This window comes from Cotesia glomerata, linkage group LG3 (genome assembly GCF_020080835.1).
Source record: "Cotesia glomerata isolate CgM1 linkage group LG3, MPM_Cglom_v2.3, whole genome shotgun sequence".
NCBI lineage: Eukaryota > Metazoa > Arthropoda > Insecta > Hymenoptera > Braconidae > Cotesia > Cotesia glomerata.
The window spans coordinates 17,499,846-17,518,592 of record NC_058160.1 but is presented as its reverse complement, the minus strand read 5'-3'; the positions used below and the strand labels follow the sequence as shown (position 1 = coordinate 17,518,592).

The following is an 18,747-nucleotide window of genomic DNA, read 5'->3' as shown; positions in this document are numbered from 1 at the left end:
TGAATGTTTTTGCGATGATGTCCGTGTGTGTGTGTGTGTGTGTGTGTGTGTGTGTGTGTGTGTGTGTGTGTGTGTGTGTGTGTGTGTGTGTGTGTGTGTGTGTGTGTGTGAACCGATTATAACTTTTGAACGACTAAACCGATTTCATCGCGGTTAACGCTATTCGAAAGGGCTTGACCGAAATTAAATTTCCAGTAAATTTGAACCGATTCGGACCCATAGATTTTGAGAAATTTTGAAAAATCTCAAAAAAACTAAGAAAAATTCTTCTTTAAATATGGTTTTTTTACAATAACTTTTAAACAGTTTAATCGATCAACTCTAAAAACTAATCAGCTGTGAACGAAAGAAAACCAAAAAAAGTGTTTTTTCGGAATCACTCCAAAATTCCTAGTTTTATCAATTTAAACTTGAAGATTCATTGTAAGGCTCAAAAAACTGCGCCGAATGCCGCCAACTGCGTGAAAATCGGTTAATTCATTCAAAAGTTATTGCGGTTTAAAAATTAAAAAAATAGTATTTTATTAAACTTCTATCAGACTTTTGAGCTCGAAGGGCTCAAAAGCATTGAAAAGCTATCTCTTTGAGCTCGGAGAGCTCAAAATAATACATAAATCATATTTTTGAGCTCAAAGAGCTCAAAAACGTCATAAGGGAGCGTCCATTACGTGGTTATTAGGGTGATTTTTTTGAAAAATTTTTTTTTGCTTGACGTCTCAAAAGTTTCTTTAGGGTAAGAAAAAATTTTTCCCGCCTGAAAAAAATTTTTTTAAAATATTCAAACTTATCCCTCCCCCCTCTCGACAAGGCTACGTGGTTTATGGACGCTCCCTAAGTGCAATTTTAAGCGCCTAGGTATGGAATTAGTGGGAAGTTGTAGGGATGGCCTTCAGGGTCAACCGTTTTCCTAATTTTTTTTAATTTTAAAACGTTAATGGGACAAGATTTCAGATTCAAATTCAGTGGAACAAAATACATAGAAATCATACTTAATCTGAAACCAAAAAATTTTTTTCATCTCGATAATTTTGATTTTTCATGATTTATTGCAATTTTTTTGGGTTTTTCGCTATTTTCTCAAATATTGACAGTTTAACCGGCTAATTAACGTTCAGATTCAGATTCAGTAAATTGGAATACTAAAAAATCATACTTGATCTGGGTCCACAAAAATTTTCCATCGCTGTGACTGCAGTTTTTCGCAATTTTTTGCCTTTTTTTGAGTTTTTTGCATTTTACTCAAAACTGGAGGGTGACCGGGCCAAACGGACTTCAAATTCGGATTCAGCGGGTCGAAATACATGTCGGTAGGTGGGTCTGGTCCAAAGTACGGACAACTTTTTTTTTGTGTCCGGTGTAATCATTAAGTGAAAAATTAGCAATCACTCAATGATCAATTAATAATCACTCAGTCATCAATTAATGAGCTCTGAGTGATCAATTATTTATCACGAGCTGATCGATCATTGATTACTGACAGGTATCCTATTAATCACTGGAATCAGCGATTGATCACTTCGTGATCACTCAGCGATCGATATAATAACACTTGGTGATATATCAATACATACATATATTATATAAACTTTTGAACCATATGCATTTTCTGAATTCGCTCGACGAGCTGAGTCGAAATATAGCAAAATTTTTTTAAGTTCCGTCATGAGGATCAATGCAATAATTAGATTTCTATGCAATCTACTAAAAATAGTGTTTTGTTAAACTTCTATCAGATTTTTGAGCTCGGAGAGCTCAATATGACACGAAAATTATATTTTTGAGCTCGAAGAGCTCAAAAACGTAATAAGTGCAATTTTGAGCACTTAAGTATGGAATTAGCGGGAAGTTTCAGGGATGGGCTTTAGGATCAATCGTTTTCCTAATTTTTAACTTCCTGCTAAGAAAAATTGAAAATTATTTTTAATCAAATCTATTGAATTGATGTTTTTGGTATCCTCAGATAAAATAATGGGCTTAAAAAAAAGATATAGTTGTTTCTTCAGTAGATCCACTTATTCCTGACATAAAAACGAACATTTTGACTTGTAGTGGAAATTTTAATTAAAAAAATTCGGTATTTTAGAGCCAAAAATGCATTTTTGGCTCTAAAAACGCGCCCATATCTCGAATAGTAATTTCACTGAAAAATTTGAGTGACAGTCAGTTAAACGGGGAAGTAATTTCACTTCATACGCGCTCCTTTGTTACAAGTCCTAGGTAGTGGAGGTATGCTTCGGCTGAGTAAAGCATTTGATTGTAATTGAGAATACCTGATGTCGTTTCAATAGTTATTGTATCAATATTAATTGTCAGTTAACTGTCAGTAAATGGCTTAATTATTGCAAATTTGCCGCATTTTTATTGTAACATAACCGCAAGGGATATGTCATTTGAAATTTCATAAAAATATATAAAATTTGATTTCAACGATTCCGTCAGATCTTGGTAATGATTTTACAAAATTTTAAGTTTCTACAAAATTGTATATAAGTTCATGATATATGTAAAACTTTTATAAAATTTCATAAAAAAATTTTTCCCGGAATTGCATAACTTTTGAACTGATCAGTTTAGTAGAAATCTTGAAGAGGCTTTTGTTTTTAAAATGTTCAATTTCCTAAAAAAAAATGTTATGATATATTTTTTTGCATGACCTATGAATAGTTAGTTAGTTTCAAAAATCAGAAAAATCAAAATATTTTTTTCCTTGTTATTCTTATGGAAAATCGAAAAATGCGATGCGAAGCATCTCAATATTAAAAAAAATATTTAATTTATTTTTACATTTCAATTGAAAATTGAAATTCTATTATGAAAACTTGCTTATATTATATTAGTTTGCTACCTTATTTTTAGCCTGATATGTAAAATATGATTATGTAAAATAAATATTTAAAATGATTTATTATTCAAATTTGATTTTATATTAAATTAAATAACATTGAAGCACTATAAATAAACGTTCATAATTGTTATATGATCGCAAAACGAGTTTAATTAACGTGCAAGTATAATTTTATAGCTCACAACTCTGCAATCTTCCATGGACTATTCATAAACTTGAATTAAATAAGGATGCTAACAAAAATTAATTATATATTTAGCTTATTTCTTCTAGAGTATATGCAGATTTTATTGCTGACCGTTCCTCTACTTCTTAAAAAGCTGATTACGATAACTTACACGAATTGGTTATTGATAAAAATAAATCACTCTTCCAAATTAAAAAAAAATTTGAAATTATCTTCTCGAAGTACGAATAAAATTTTTACTGATCGCTTCATAACTTTTCAGAAAAATCGATTTCTTGCAAATCACATAATTCAAGAAAAATTTTAATTAATCAACAATAATTTCAGTCTTTCTGAATTTTTTTTCAAATCAAGAATACTCATAATTCATTAAGAAATGTTTGTTTTCTTTTGTATGAGTGCTTTTGAAAATAATTTATAAGAAATGAATTTATTAGTATCATTCAAAATTATCAAGGGTAAGAATTTAATAAAAGTTCAAAATATCGTAAAAAATCAATTTCTATATGAATTCGTCTTAATTTATAATAGACAGCAAAAGCTCCTTTTTAAATTACATATGATCAAAATAGTTTTGTTAAATTTCCTTTTTTTTTTATAAATTTGTTTTTTATGTTTTTATTAAGTAAAATTAAAGTTGTACATAAAGTATGAATGACTTTTAAAATGAAACAATCATACTAAAACTAACGAATCACTAAGCTAGTGATTGTGATAGTGAGAGATATTAAATCATTAATTATATTTATAAAAAAAAAGGTTTAACTTTTCAGCAATTATATTTTAGAAATTAATCATTGTGATATTTTCAGATTTAAGTTCTATCTAGGTAATCGTCAATGATCAGCAGCAAATTTTTTCGGTTGATTTTCTTTGGCACGTTCAAGTCGTTGTAAAAGTAGATTATAGAGCTGATCAACTTCTGCAGGTGCCGCTTGGACTACAAAAATTCTTATATCACCATGAATGTCCATAGCAGTTAATCTAAGGGATTTGGGTCCAGCACGCTCAGCAGTCATTTCTGGCCAAATTTTGGTATTAAGAATAAGTCTTTGAGTACCAGTCGCACGTCCAACAAGTCGCGATTCTTCATCTCGATCATTAAGTCTAAGAATGCCTCGTCCTCTTTCTTTCCAACCACCTGTCCCCTATAGCAGAAATATATTAATTAATAACCAAAAAAAAATGTTAGGGTAACTTCAATTTCTTAATTTAAAATAAAAATATTACTTTATCGAACGTAAAAAGTTTGCAATTGATTTGAAGAATATTAACTTCTTCCTCTTCACCTGTTAATAGTATAACTTGATTGTATTTTCTCTTACTAGCTCGATTAGCTTCTTCTACTTCATGTGCAGCTTGTGATAATGTTAATCCAGATTTGGTGGTACTACCACAAACAGTAGCAGCATTGGAAAAGAGTAATTCCGAAGATTTATTCGCTTTGATTGAATCTTCTTTTGTACATTTTTTACTTTCAACTTCAGAACTATCGTTATTTTTTCCTACTGTCACGCGATCTTTAATATTTTGACCAAAAACAAAACTCGTTGTTAAATTGTTTACTGTTCCTATAGTATTACAGATAGAATTGTTTTCTTTAGGATTATTAGTAGCAAGAGGCAAAAATTTGGGCGCTGCAACTTTAGCACTCTCTTTTTTACTATTTTCAGTATTACTATGTTCTATATCAACTTGTTCATCTGCACTTTTACCATTTTTATCTGTAGAATTATCTTTTTCTAATACTGCCTTTTCTGAGATTTTTGTAGGAGAACTTTGACTCTGCTGAGAATCTGAGGACGACTTTGTTGATGGTCCAGGTGTAATAGTGATCGTACTTAATTGGGATGGTCTTAGTATTGATGGCTTTAAACCACCGAAGTTCGATAATGACTGATTGGATTCATTACATGGAGAATTACCAAATTTTGATTGTACTAAAATAGGACCTACAAAATAAAAGTAATTAATAAAAATAAATAAACAAATAAAAAATCTCTAAGTTTTTGATTTTTAGAGTAATATCTTTACGAAAGCCAATGACAGAATGACATAAGTAAATTAAAAGGCGTTTGTTTTTTCGTGTTGAATGTATTCTTGAGAGAAAAATTTTTAAAACCGTAATCATACTTATCACGCACATAAAAGTTTTCTCAAATTTAGTAAACAAATTTAAAATATATTAATATTGAACAAAATTTTCATTAATACTAACAATTAAAGTCAAAACTATAAAGCATGAAATTTTTAACAAGTAATGTCCAGAACAATATTCCATTCGTCGAATTGTATAAATAATAGACCGGGCCAATGTGATAACATTAAAAAGCCGACATCACTAAAAAGTGTAGTACTTTTTTTTTTTGTGAAATATATATAAAAATCATTTTAACTGAAAAATAAATTTAAGCAAATTCCTGAACTATCCATTATAATTGAAAAAAAGATTTTTAAATACAGAAAATTCTCTGAATAATTTATTTTTAGTAGATTTCATAAAAATCTCTATTGCAGTCGTCCTCATAGCGCAACTTTAAAAAAATTCAGCTATTTTCTGACTAAGCTCGACAAACTGAGTCAGAAAATATCGTTCGTTCATAAGTTTATATATATATATTAGGGTGTGCCAAAATGTAACTTCCGTGGAGAACCTTTTAGAATTGGAAATTTGAGTTCCACTTTTAACAGCAGCTGCGTTTGGGCATTTCCTGAGATATTTTGGTGTGAGACGATGTATTTGATTTTCATAGAATTTTTTAACAGGAGATTTAATTGGGTACTTCTGGCCAAATTTTGAATTTTCACCGGAAATGCCCAAACTAAGCTTCTGTTAAAAAATTCTATGAAAATCAAATACATCGTCTCACACCAAAATATCTCAGGAAATGCCCGAACGCAGCTGCTGTTAAAAGCGGAACTCAAAATTCCAATTTTAAAAGGTTCTCCACGGGAGTTACATTTTGGCACACCCTAATATATATATATATATATATATATATATATATATATATATATATATATATATATATATATATATATATATATATAACACAGCTTGTCAGCATGATAGCGTTTACAATTTCTAACCGACTCTTCTCAAACACAACATGCTTTATCAATCGATAAAGACCAAGGTTAAGTTCGAAAATGAGTTTAATCGGATGAGTAATTTGGAAATGACAGGATTTTGAAATTTTGAAAATCGTAAAAATTGATGTTTTTACCACTTCAACTTGGTGTAATTACTGAGCTAGACAAGATATTGAAATTCGGTAATTTGCATCGTAAAACTCTTTTATTAAGCTTCAATTTTCATTCCTTAGAAGTGGTAATAGCCTCAATATTACTCATTTTAGAGTTCGTTCAAAGAAACAGTTTTACTGTTGCAGCCGTTTTAGAATTTTTGGCTGTATTATAGTATAAACATGATGTAGATTTAAAAATAATTATTAAATTTCTTTTTAATTAATGAATTAAGTCACATATTATTATTAATATTATTTTATAAGTAATAAATTTTCTTTATTTGGGAAATCTACTTCCATTTCGGCTGCCGGATTGCCTTTTTTTTATTTTGTTTTTTACTTATTCAGAACAAATTATCTCTCTGAACTTGAAGTGGGATAATCAAAGGTACTTAAATTTTAATGCTCATGATAAAAATTGAATTTCGATTATTTTTATAATATTTTATGTATGAGATAAATCAATAATGTAGTTATTGATTTTTTTTCGTGTATTATTTTTTACTCCGAAAGTAAAATTATAAAAAAAGTTAATTTAAAATACATTATCAGAAAAATAGATATGTATTTGATGGTCTAAAGAAATGTAATGCAGATCTTCTTTAATATTATTTATAGATGACTGGAATATCGTTAGAAATTTATTAAACTAAAAAATTATCTTGGAAATAAATTAATTGGTATTTTAACACGTGAAAAAGTAAGTAACACGTGATATTGATTGATGGAACATTTTTACAAGTTGTAAATTATTTGAACTTGAGAACTTCAAAACATTGAGATGTTATTAAAACTTAACTTCTGCATTTCGAGCTTCTTGCTTCTAGAAATTTATGATTTGAAAGCTAAAAAGAACAAAATAAAATTGTTTCAGGGTATTGTGAGTATACTGAACTTAAGAAAGTAAATCAATGTCAAGGACAAGACTAAATTTTTTTGTCAGAAAACCATAGCAGGTCGTTGCAGGAATATTGTATTAGTTTTCAACACTTTTTTTAATTTACTTTTGTCGCTGTTACTAAAAAATAAATTTTAGCAAATTTCGAGGTTCAAAAAAAATTAAATTAAAGCCAAATAAAGGAAGAAATGGACTGACATTGTGGTTTGACTATCAGAAATTTTTTTGAGTTGGTAGATAAAAAAAAAATAAAATAATGAAAAATATTGTCATCTTAACTTTTTAAGAGATTGTGCGATAACTACAATTTAAGAAAATTATTCGTATATATATATTCGTATATATATATAGAACCTTGAAACTTTATAATATTATTTCGTTTTTTATTCTAAGAACTTCATTTTTCTTTTCACAATTTATTTAGCGCTATATTGGTACTATAAATAATAGTTTAATTAATTTCGATAGTAAAATTAAAAGCAAATAGAATGATTACGATGTATTACGATTTTAGTTAAAAACTTACATTTCAATATCAATTGAAATCAAGTAAGAGTAAATATTTACCATAGGAAGAATTTTTGTTAGATTCAGCAGGAGTATTTAATTTCATTACAAGTGTTTCTTGAGGTCGGCAATTGTCATCTGTACTGTCTGAAAAAATAAAAAAGTCAAAATTTTAATGATGATTTCTGTTGTGGAAAGATTTAAAAAAAAATATTTGCGCGAGACAGAGTAGCGAAAAAAAAAGTGTAGATATTGAAGAGTTTGTTGACTCAATATTCAGTTTAATATATCATTCATAAGCTAAAATTAATTCAGTTTTCCAAATAATTAATTGTAAATAAAAATTTAAATCACTACATACCCTCACAGTCCGCCATATTTCAAAAGCCTACAATGATATTATACGACGGAACACTTACAACTACTGCAAAGAATCAATATTATTATTGTTTTTTTCAAAGTAATTCTACCTATAGATGAATGTCACTACCTATATAATGTCTCAACGGCTACTTCACGTTAATAGCATGTTGACGTGAATCTGATTTTCTGATCTGTTGATGCATACACCCAAAATTATGTAAAAATTAATCACCGATAATTACAAGCTTATTAAAATATTAAGATGTGCCAAAAATTATATCAACTCACTGCAGTAAAATCTTTCTTTAGAGTTTTCTAGTTATGCCTCAATTTTTCATAGGTCGTGTTGTCGTGCGGACAAGAGCAAAAAAAAAATAACCTGCGGAACTTAAGATGGGTTTTACTATATTCCACTAGAGTTATGTACGCGCGCAAGCGCGCGCCTAAATATAAAGTATATGTATTATTTTTATGCTTATGATGTATTCTACCAATCACATCATGAATAAATTTGATGCAACAAACAGTTCATCTCAATTTCAGATTTAAAAAAATGCTTATGGTTATTCGATCAATCACATCACGAATAAAATAATGCCATATACATTTTAATACAAAGTTGTTTTTTTTTTCTAATAACAAGTATCTGAAGTGTAAAAATTAATATTAATTGCACGATTAGATTAGTTATAAGAAATTTTTAGATAAAACATTTTTATAGTCGTTTTTGTATTGATTAATGACGTCTATAAGTTAAGTAAAGGAAAGTGCGTGTTTGGAAATGAATGGATGTTCATATCCTTTAAATCCTTTAAAGTAATCCTTTAAATTAAAAAAATACATGAAAGTCTTGAAGTTAGTCAAAAGTCGAAACTCGCACAAAACGGGCCATGATTCATTATTGGTTTAAATTTAGGCACGCACGTAGCGCGCTATTCGAATTTCTAGTATTTTTATTAAAATTCAACGGAAATTTGACGGGAAACACAAGAGTAAACGCGAAATGACGAGTTTGTATGTGTGTGTGATTCTGTCTCTGTCTGCTTGTGTGTATGTATGTATGTGTGTTTGAGTGTGATCTTAAGATGAAGAGAGAGGGACAGAAGACAAATAGTATATTACCATGACACTCGATGTTTTTCTTTTTGAGTGTCTGTACATAATATTGTTTAATTTTAAGTTTATTAGGGTGATTTTTTTTTTTACTTTATTTTTTTTTTTTCGGTCCCATCGTGAATTCTTGTTGGAAATACCCAAAAAAAAATTCCCTGAAAGTTTGAGCTCTTAATATTAATTAACGTCCTCGACCAAGGCGTGTGAATATTTCCCATTGAAAATACACAAAAACTTTGATTTTTAATTTTTGAATTTCTAAAGCTCAGCGGCATTTCATGGGATCACTTTGATCGAAGATGGTTTTTTCTTAGAATTGAACGCTCTACAAAAGTGCCCATTGCCGCAAAGTCGTAACTCACACTGGCGAGGCAGTACGGGCCACTGAACCTGATTTTTTCATAAAATTGGCGTTTTTTCGCATTTATCTCGTAAATATCAAGAGCTACGGAAAAAATGTAAATGACAAACTTGTAGAGAATTCAATTTCCAACAAAAGAAGTCCATGGACCAAATCGCTAAGATCAATATTAAGCGAGATATTAAGCCTTGAATATATTTTTTTGTGAAATTTTGGCCGATCATTGATTTCAACTTATTAATATCTTGTTTAGTTTCTCTGTTTTTTATATTTTTTCTTCAATATATTTTTTTAAGGCTAGAAAAACAGGATATGATAAGTATCTTACATTATAAAAGCTTATATCTTAAGAATATTTAATAAATAATGGATTTACGAGTTTCTGCATAAAACTTATGAATTCAATTACACTTAAATAATTTATATATTATTAACAGTTTATTAAATTATAATAGTTCGAATTATATTAACAACAATAAGTATTTAATAAAAATAAAAACAACAATACCAATTAATTATTATTGAAAGCAGAAAAATGAATTGTTAGATTAATTCATTGTCAATATATTGTGATTTTTTACACGATGTGTATTGAGATCGATGGTGCTGAACAGTTTGAAAAATTCTTTGTCTTTCATCTTCGTTATAAGTCAATACTTCATTAAAACTTTCGGCTAGCGCTACTCCTCTTTCCGCAGTATCGTTTACTACTTTTAACTTTTTGAATGTATCATAACATCGTTTATACTCAAGATTTGATTCCCACAAACTTGGATCTGTATGCAAAAATTCATATGGGAGCTCAAATTGCTCAAAAATAAACAACGAGTTTGGATTAACAAAATCGCTTATGTTTTTCTCAGATAACGACGTTATTTCTTCATAAGCGACTGATCAACGTTTATTAGGCTTTTTGACCGCTACCTGGGAATTTATGTTTTGTACGATCTTTACTTTTTCTTCTACTGACACAGTTTCATCAAAAAAAGCTAAACAAGCAAGATTTTCGTGTAAGTACCACAAATGCCGAGATAATTTATCGAGTGCTGCATTTGCAATTTCTGGATGTATTTTTCTGTAGTCAATAAGATCTTTTACTAATTGCAAATCCGAGTTTGGAGCATTTATTGCATTAGGAGCAGTAAACCATATTTTTACATAAAATATTACGATGAAAACACATATTTTCTGCAAAATGTTTTGTCGTTTGCTCCCGTTTTAAACTGGTTTATAAACATATATATTTTCAAGCAATAGAGAGCTTTCGATAACCACCGTGCGTGATGAAAAGCACCAGGTGCTTTAAATTCGGCTCTATGACTTTGATACCACCCAAAAGATACAGCTCAGCTCCAAAACTCCTTGTAATCATTTCTCGGATGATGATTCTAACAAAAAATAAGAAAAATTTAATAATTGCGGCCAGAAAAGAAGATATTTTCAGAATTTTAAAGTAAAAAATATTATTTAAAAAGGCAAAATTTATAAAACTAAATCACTTAAAAATTCGAGTTATATCGAAGTATGCAAAATAACTACACTGATAAAAGGATTTATTTACTATTAATAATTTGATTAATTTGAAGATAATAATTTAATTTAATAAAAATTTTTTAACATTAAATAAATATTTATTAGGGAGAAAAGTACATTTAATAATATTTAATAAATATTTATTAATAGATAACAAATATTTATTAACAGTTAATAAATACTTGGTTGAGTGAATTTGTTTGGCTTGCAATGTCATATGATATGAAGGTTGCTTATAAACAAAAATCATCCTTATAAATTATTTGCATTAATTATATTACATTATAATAACATTTATTGTAAACTACCAAATTCTATCACAGCTCATAATTATTTTTTATATTTTTACATATTAAAAACGTTAATTTATTAAGTGAATTGAATTATTATCAATGTATTCCAGTTATAGGGTTATAAAAAGTGTCAAAAGAAAATTGCTATTTTTGCTTTTTATCCTAAATAAATATTTGTTAACAGTTAACAAATATTTATTAACTATTAATAAATTAATAAATATTTATTAACAGTTAATAAATTCTACGTAATAAATACTAATTAACTGTTAATAAATATTTATCAAATCCCATGATGTTAAAAAATCATTTATTAACAGTTAATAAAGCTTATTAAATATTAACAAGTCCTTCTTCTATCAGTGTATCAGAAAGATCTAATGACTGTAAAAGAAATTAACTTTATAAATAATAATTCTTTCAATGGTAAAACTATTTATGAATTAATTAATACCTTCAGTTGATTTTCTATGAAGTCAAGAATATTGTCTTTTCTTTGATTTAAAATAAGTGCAATATCTTTATCCTCTGTGCCGATTTCATACGCAGATTTATCAATTTTTTCCCAATTATCTCTGAGTCTTTTGAAAATTGGTACATTTGGACTATTCGTCACTGGCCAAGCAACTTCTGCAACATTTCGTAACATCAATTCAGAAGTATGATGGCGACAAGCAAGATATAATAAGTCACGGCCAATTTTATCTTCTAATAATGCACATGCGCCATTAAAACAACCTAAAACAAAGAATTAGTTATTGATAAACTGTTATTTAATTATCAGTTATTCAAATTTTTGACTCAGCTTATATTTTAACTTAACATTCGTAAAAATAATTTAAAAAATTAATCAAATTCTTATTTGAAAATTTCTTCCCAAGTCAAAAAACAAATACTGTGATATAAATTCATTCAACCACAACATTAACTTACCGGTATTTGAACTAGTTGTATCAAAGCACATTGCTTTAACATTATCGCAAAGATCCCACTCTATCAGCGTTTCAAAAATGGCTGAAGCTTGGCTTTCACCTGTGCCATCAGAGAGAATCGGAGTTTTTAAATTTTTATCAGTATTTATTCCGGTGACGTGTATTGATAATCGTTCTGCTTTTGGTTGACCATTTCCCGCAGGAAGCATCTTTCCATCCCAGTGCACTACGAGAGAGTCATCAAAAATTTCTTCTTCTTTGATCGTATCGACAATTTCTTCTCTTTTTGAAATACGCGCATTGCGAATAGTGGAGTAACTTAAATTATATTTATCAATCTCAAGTCCTAAACTTTGAATAACAGCAGAAATGATGTACATCGCATTTCTGTTACTAGTTTTAGTTCTATCTAGTGCTAATACTAATTCCGAAGTCAGAATATCAATTTTATTTTTCTTAGGCGCTGGCATTGTATCTTCAAAGTCTGAACAAGTTCGCTTCAATTCACTGGAATTTGATATGGAACTACAGAAACTATTTAAGGACGACTGTTGGGATAATTTCATTCCTGAAATGAAAAATGTTAACAGTGAATTAGTAAACATATTAGCTGAATGTTAAACAAATCAAATATAATTAAACAAAACTATTATAATATTAGAACTAACCAATTTCCTCATTATTGGGAGTTTCTACTTCCATCGCAGACAGATTTCCAGAAGTTTCTTCTGGTATAACGTCAATTGCTGGTAGATGGATATTTCTATTTCCTTTACGACAATCTGTCAAAAATTGCTGCAAATTTTTCGGTAAATTTTTTAGTGCAGCACAATTTGCAATGTCAAATAATTTATCAAGACGTTTGCTAAACTGTTCCACATTTGTTCGTTGTCTTTTCGATGTCTTTGCACGACTTCGATGATTCTTCAGTTTCATGTAGTCACTGTGAATTTTTTCCAATTTTTTAATACTGTGCTGAGGTCGAGAAGTTGGAATCAAAAGATTAGCCCAAATAGCATTCGTATCACTGATCACACTACTAGCACTTGCTCGTATACTTAATTTTAAGGATTGATGTTTGTACATAAAGAGATTCAATACATCCCTACACGAAGGTAACTTAATATTATTAATATTATGAATTTCAAATCCAATTAAATAATTATAAACTCTATTTCCGATTTGTTCAGACATCTTTGACAAGAATAAAAATGATAGAAAAATGTAACGCAACGTAAAGCATACAAATGCGACGCGAGTACATTCAGTGTTCACTGAGCTTTGTTCTCGATATTTGCGGCATTAGTATCACACAATAAAGAACAAAGAAAGCGCTGCAATTAGGCGGGCGATTTATTAAACTAATTCAAGGTTACGTAAAAGAGGGGATTTTTGGAGAGGAGAGAGGCTTTCGATTTGCTGACTATGACTGAGCTTTCGCTGGTCGCGTACTTTTTGTCAAACGTTGTTGATCAACTGGTGGGGGAATCACCGCGATGTTAGTTACATCGCAACGTTGCCATTAGATTATTAAGTACCTACTGACGGAGAAGAAACAAAGAGAAAAGAATTTGATTAAATGTTTATTATCATTAAAGGTTAAATATTGTAGATTATTAATTTTGCTTTAGTTTTCTAGCCTTAAAAAAATATATTGAAGAAAAAATATAAAAAACAGAGAAACTAAACAAGATATTAATAAGTTTAAATCAATGATCGGCCAAAATTTCACGAAAAAATATATTCAAGGCTTAATATCTCGCTTAATATTGATCTTAGCGATTTGGTCCATAGGACTTTTTTTGTTGGAAATTGAATTCTCTACAAGTTTGTCATTTACATTTTTTCCGTAGCTCTTGATATTTACGAGATAAATGCGAAAAAACGCCAATTTTATGAAAAAATCAGGTTCAGTGGCCCGTACTGCCTCGCCAGTGTGAGTTACGACTTTGCGGTAATGGGCACTTTTGTAGAGCGTTCAATTCTAAGAAAAAACCATCTTCGATCAAAGTGATTCCATGAAATGCCGCTGAGTTTTAGAAATTCAAAAATTAAAAATCAAAGTTTTTGTGTATTTTCAATGGGAAATATTCACATGCCTTGGTCGAGGACGTTAATTAATATTAAGAGCTCAAACTTTCAGGGAATTTTTTTTTGGGTATTTCTAACAAGAATTCACGATGGGACCGAAAAAAAAAATCACCCTAATATATATATATATATATATATATATATATATATATACTGTTAAAAATTTCGATTGTAATTTTAAAAGAAATGTATTGGAAGCTAATAGGCAAAACATTTATTTAAAATTACAATCGGGTATAGTAATATCATAAAACATATATAGCTCTGTGAGGTTACTAATTTTACAAAACGGTTTTGTAATTCTAAAAATATTTTTAGATCAGCTAAGTTTTTAAAATTACGATACTTTCCTTGAATTTTACTTTAATTGAAATAATAAAAAAGAAAGATTTGATTTAATATTTGTTGTCGTTTTATTTTTATGAAGCGCTGACTAGATTTTGCACCTCAAGTAGATCTAATTTTTACAACTCTGATGATATAAAGGGAAAATAATATTTACCCTAACTGAGAATCGAACGCGAGCCGCGCGCTTGCCAGACCGATACCTAACGCCCTACGTCGTACGACCGATGGGTGATTTAACATCTTATTATTCTTATAAGCTAGTCTAATGTGGTGATTGAGCTTTACGGCTTATTATTTATTATTTACATTATTTGTGTTATTTGATGCTGTTTATTGATGGAAAATAACTAACTTTCACATTATTTATAATTCATTGAATATTATAAAAATTAAAGTCTAACATATACTCATTAAAATATATTGATTTCGAAATGATCTGATATAGTGCGGAAGGCACTAGCTACTCGTAGGGCACTCAGTCGGTATATTGGTCCAGCTTTTCTCCATGATTCTTGGGTTTCCAGTGCATCAGCCCAAATGGATATTCCGTAAGTGAGCACTGATGTGACTACTGATGACAATAGTAGCCTCCTGCTCTGCATTGGGCCTCCGATGTTAGGCATCAGCCGTGCGAGACTAGCCCTCACTACTGACGCTTTGGCACTGACATGTTCCACCTGCTGTTTGAAGTTGAGTCGTGCATCCAGCATCACTCCCAGATAACGGATAAATGGTTGTGATGTGATTTCTTGTTCTCCGACTCTCAACTTGATGGTTTCTACCGTTTTTCTGCTGGTGATGAGCACTGCCTCGGTTTTATGCTTGGCTAGTTGCAAGTTCATCATGTCCATCCACAAATTGACTCGTCTGAATGTAATATCAAATGCCATTTCTATCTCTTCGAGGTGCTTTGCGACAATCACGACAGCTACGTCATCCGCATATGCTACAAGTTTGACTCCCGTAGGCAATGCTATTCTCAGGAGGCCATCATACATGATGTTCCATAGCAGAGGACCCAAGACTGATCCCTGTGGCACTCCTCCGGAGATTTCGTACACTTCCGTACCATTCGTCGTGTCATATTTCAAGAGCCTGTTCGTGAAGTAGCTCGCTACTATTCTGCGAAGGTATCCTGGTATGTTTTTTCTTCTAGAGCCCGCATAACGCAGTCCCAGTTAGCGGAGTTGAAGGCATTCTTGATGTCCAAAGCAGCCACCAAGCAGTATTTCTTCTTTCCACCTTTCCATCTCGTTCCGGCGATTGCATCCTTGGCTATATCAACAACCAATTTGATAGCATCCAGAGTTGACCGTCCTTTTCGGAAACCAAACTGGTTCTCTGCTAGGAGTGGATCGACTAAAGCCTCTATTCTCTGATGAATTATGCGCTCGAATATCTTGCCGGCCGTGTCTAACATGCAGAGTGGTCGGTAGGATGACGGTTCTTCCGGCGGCTTTTTCCCCTTCGGAAGTAACACTAGCCGTTGCTGTTTCCACTTCTGGGGAAAAGTCCCTTCCTTCAGGCATGTATCGTAAACGTCCAGGAATAATGTTGGTGCTGCCCTAAGGATTGATTTCAGAGCAATATTAGGAATTCCGTCCAATCCCGGCGCCTTATTATTCCCTACTCGATTTCCTGCCTCTATCAACTCGTCCAACGTGATAGTTGAAATGTCTTCAGAATTGAGCTGCTCCAACTTGCAGGTGAATACCAGCTGTTGGGGAAACAACGTAGTAACAATCTTCTCTAGGAGTTGTGGACACGTAGGTGATGGCATTGGTTGGCATTTCAAGTGGGTCATAACCACCTTATACGGTCTGCCCCATGGATCTTTCTCAACTTCTGCGACCAGTTCCTTCCAGCAACGTCTTTTGCTTTCTTTGATGGCTCTGTTCAGTTCTCGACGGGCCTTTTTATACTCTGCCAACAGCTCTGCGGAGTTAGATCGTCTGTAGCCACGCTGAGACTTTCTTCTTTTTTTAAGACACTTTGAGCGTAGAATGCTAATGTGATCGTTCCACCAGTGCATTGAAGGTCTTGAATTTATGCGACGTTTCCGAGACATACTAGCGTCGCAAGCCTGGGTGACTCTTCTCATTAGGTCCTTGGTCTTCTCTTCAGCAGTTTCTACGATGATCGGATTGCAGTCTAAGGCTACTACTAAAGCAGTGGGGTCGAGAGTCTTAACTTTCCAGCCAACCGCGCTAGCGCTCCTGTTGTCTCTTGTTAGTTTCTGGCCAGTTGATATTTCCCATAGTATCGCACTATGGTCGCTGGCTGTATAGATGTTCAATACTTTCCAAGAAAAACCTCTTCGAGCTAAGCAACTGCTGACAAATGTAAGGTCGACAGTTGAGTTTGCCTCTCCTTTAGTATACGTTGGCGTGTCACCGGTATTAAGAAGGATCACGTCCAGAGTGGCCATTGCCTCGAGAAGTGCTTTTCCACGTGTATTAGTGAACTTGCTGCCCCAGTCTGTTGCCCAGGAATTGAAGTCACCAGCTATTGCCACGGGAAAGTGTTTTCTTGCGTCCTCATTTAGCCGATCAAGGAAGTCTTCAAAATGGTCATTAGAGAGACTAGGTGGTGCATAGCAACTGTAGAAGCGGATGCCGTCTACCCATGCTGCTACGAAGCCAGCTTCTTTATTGTTGACTGTTCTCTGAAAAGGACATTTACCGCAGGACCAGATGACGGCTTTGTTAGTGCTGTCAGATTCCCAGGGTTGGTTACTCAGATGTCTATAAGGCTCACTTATAAGTGCTACATCTGCCTCTAATTCGCGCACAGTTTGCATGAGCAGGTCATGCGCAGCCTCACAATGATTGAGGTTGAGCTGCACTATCTTCATGTTCTTGGCTTCGTTATCTTCTGGAGCGCTTCTTGGAAGATGGGGCATCTGTTCGTGCCTGCATGGTGAGCCGCCTTTTCTACGCCGTGCCGTTCAAAGCACAGTGCACATTTAGCCGGACTGTTACAATCAGCAATTTGGTGGCCTCTTTTTCCGCACCTTATGCAGAGTTTAGACCGGTCGACTTCGCTTTTGCACTGCGATCCGAAGTGCCCAAAGTGCCAGCATTTGAAGCATTGTATGGGTCTCTTCGTTGCTCTCATTCGGCAATTAGACCAGCCTATCCTTATTTTGCAGTTTCCCTCCAGTAACTTTTGTGCTGCAGCTGCTGGTAGTGACACTGTGGCTGTCTGTGTACCCCTAAAGGCTTTACGGATCTTGATTGCCTCTAGTGGGATTTCACAACTTTCTCCAGCTTCCCTCTTTAGAGCGGTCTGAATATGCTCTTTCGTCGTGTCGTCATCGACATCTCGGATCTCGATGGTCTCCTGTGGCCCTTTGCAAATCACTTTGGCCTCCTCCTTAAGGATGTCCGCGATCGTCTTTTGCAGACCTTGGCCTTTGTCAGTGCTCTTCCTCGAAATCGTGATCAACAAGTCCCCACTTCTGGTCTTGTTGATCTTATCCACAGTTGAACGAACCTGCTCATCTGGGACATCCTGCTTTATACGACGCAGAATCTCGGCATACTTTGTTTTCTCGGCCGGGCGGATGATCAGTGCGTCGGGTCTGATCCATTTGCGTGGTTTTTTCTGCTTAGGCTCTGGCCTGGGCTCCTTCGGCGGCTGTTTTGAGAGTTGCTCTCTAGCTAGCCTTCTCTTCTCCTTCTTAGACTGTACTTTTTCCCAGTCAGTCGTCTTCTTGGGTTCGTCGCCCTGCCCTGCCAGTCGTTGGAGAGGGCTTTTTTTCAAGTCCTTCTTCTTTGTGACTTTGTCGGTTGACTCTGGCGAATCTCAGTCCTTTCTCTTTCCAGACCTTGTGTCAGTTTCACCCTTGTCCTCAGCAGCAGATTCACCGTTACCGTCGGCTCCAGTGTCCATTGCTTCTTCCGTCTCAGTTTCAGTTTCCATGCGGCGTCGTGATGACTGCCATTCCTCGTCCAGTTTCTTGAATCTTCCAAGAGCATTGACCACACCGGTTGTCTTGGTCTTTATCTCCTTGTGGATATTGACCT

General features: G+C 32.6%; 2 protein-coding genes across 7 annotated transcripts; both read right to left on the bottom strand.

Annotated features, from left to right (window-relative positions):
- Window positions 1–3,792: 3,792 nt before the first annotated feature.
- On the bottom strand, window positions 3,793–8,452 carry LOC123260970 (ran-binding protein 3). 6 transcript variants are annotated; one of them, XM_044722381.1, is made up of 6 exons: window positions 8,337–8,451; window positions 8,176–8,239; window positions 8,047–8,109; window positions 7,746–7,832; window positions 4,263–4,984; window positions 3,793–4,180 (listed from the first exon to the last, which is right to left on the bottom strand). In XM_044722381.1, the coding sequence occupies exons 3-6, from the start codon at window positions 8,060–8,062 to the stop codon at window positions 3,869–3,871; spliced, it is 1,137 nt and encodes a 378-aa protein (XP_044578316.1). In that variant the 5' UTR covers window positions 8,063–8,109; window positions 8,176–8,239; window positions 8,337–8,451; the 3' UTR covers window positions 3,793–3,868. The 6 variants fall into 6 exon arrangements, with proteins under 6 accessions (XP_044578316.1, XP_044578319.1, XP_044578317.1 ...); XM_044722384.1 differs by having other exon boundaries at window positions 8,047–8,106; XM_044722382.1 differs by having other exon boundaries at window positions 8,156–8,452.
- A 2,416-nt stretch (window positions 8,453–10,868) lies between these two features.
- On the bottom strand, window positions 10,869–13,885 carry LOC123261403. Its single transcript, XM_044722996.1, has 4 exons — window positions 12,949–13,885; window positions 12,282–12,848; window positions 11,803–12,086; window positions 10,869–10,910 (listed from the first exon to the last, which is right to left on the bottom strand). The coding sequence occupies exons 1-4, from the start codon at window positions 13,472–13,474 to the stop codon at window positions 10,869–10,871; spliced, it is 1,419 nt and encodes a 472-aa protein (XP_044578931.1). The 5' UTR covers window positions 13,475–13,885.
- Window positions 13,886–18,747: the final 4,862 nt, after the last annotated feature.

Coding starts and splice junctions, on each gene's coding strand:
- LOC123260970 (XM_044722382.1), bottom strand. Junction 4,985..7,745: donor TAACAAAAATTCTTCCTATG/GTAAATATTTAC, acceptor TTTATTTTGTAG/GTCCTATTTTAGTACAATCA. Junction 4,181..4,262: donor AACTTTTTACGTTCGATAAA/GTAATATTTTTA, acceptor TTTCTGCTATAG/GGGACAGGTGGTTGGAAAGA.
- LOC123261403 (XM_044722996.1), bottom strand. CDS start 13,474: ATGTCTGAACAAATCGGAAATAGAGTTTATAATTATTTAATTGGATTT. Junction 12,087..12,281: donor TACAACTAGTTCAAATACCG/GTAAGTTAATGT, acceptor TCTTTGTTTTAG/GTTGTTTTAATGGCGCATGT. Junction 10,911..11,802: donor TCATAGAAAATCAACTGAAG/GTATTAATTAAT, acceptor ATTTTTTGTTAG/AATCATCATCCGAGAAATGA.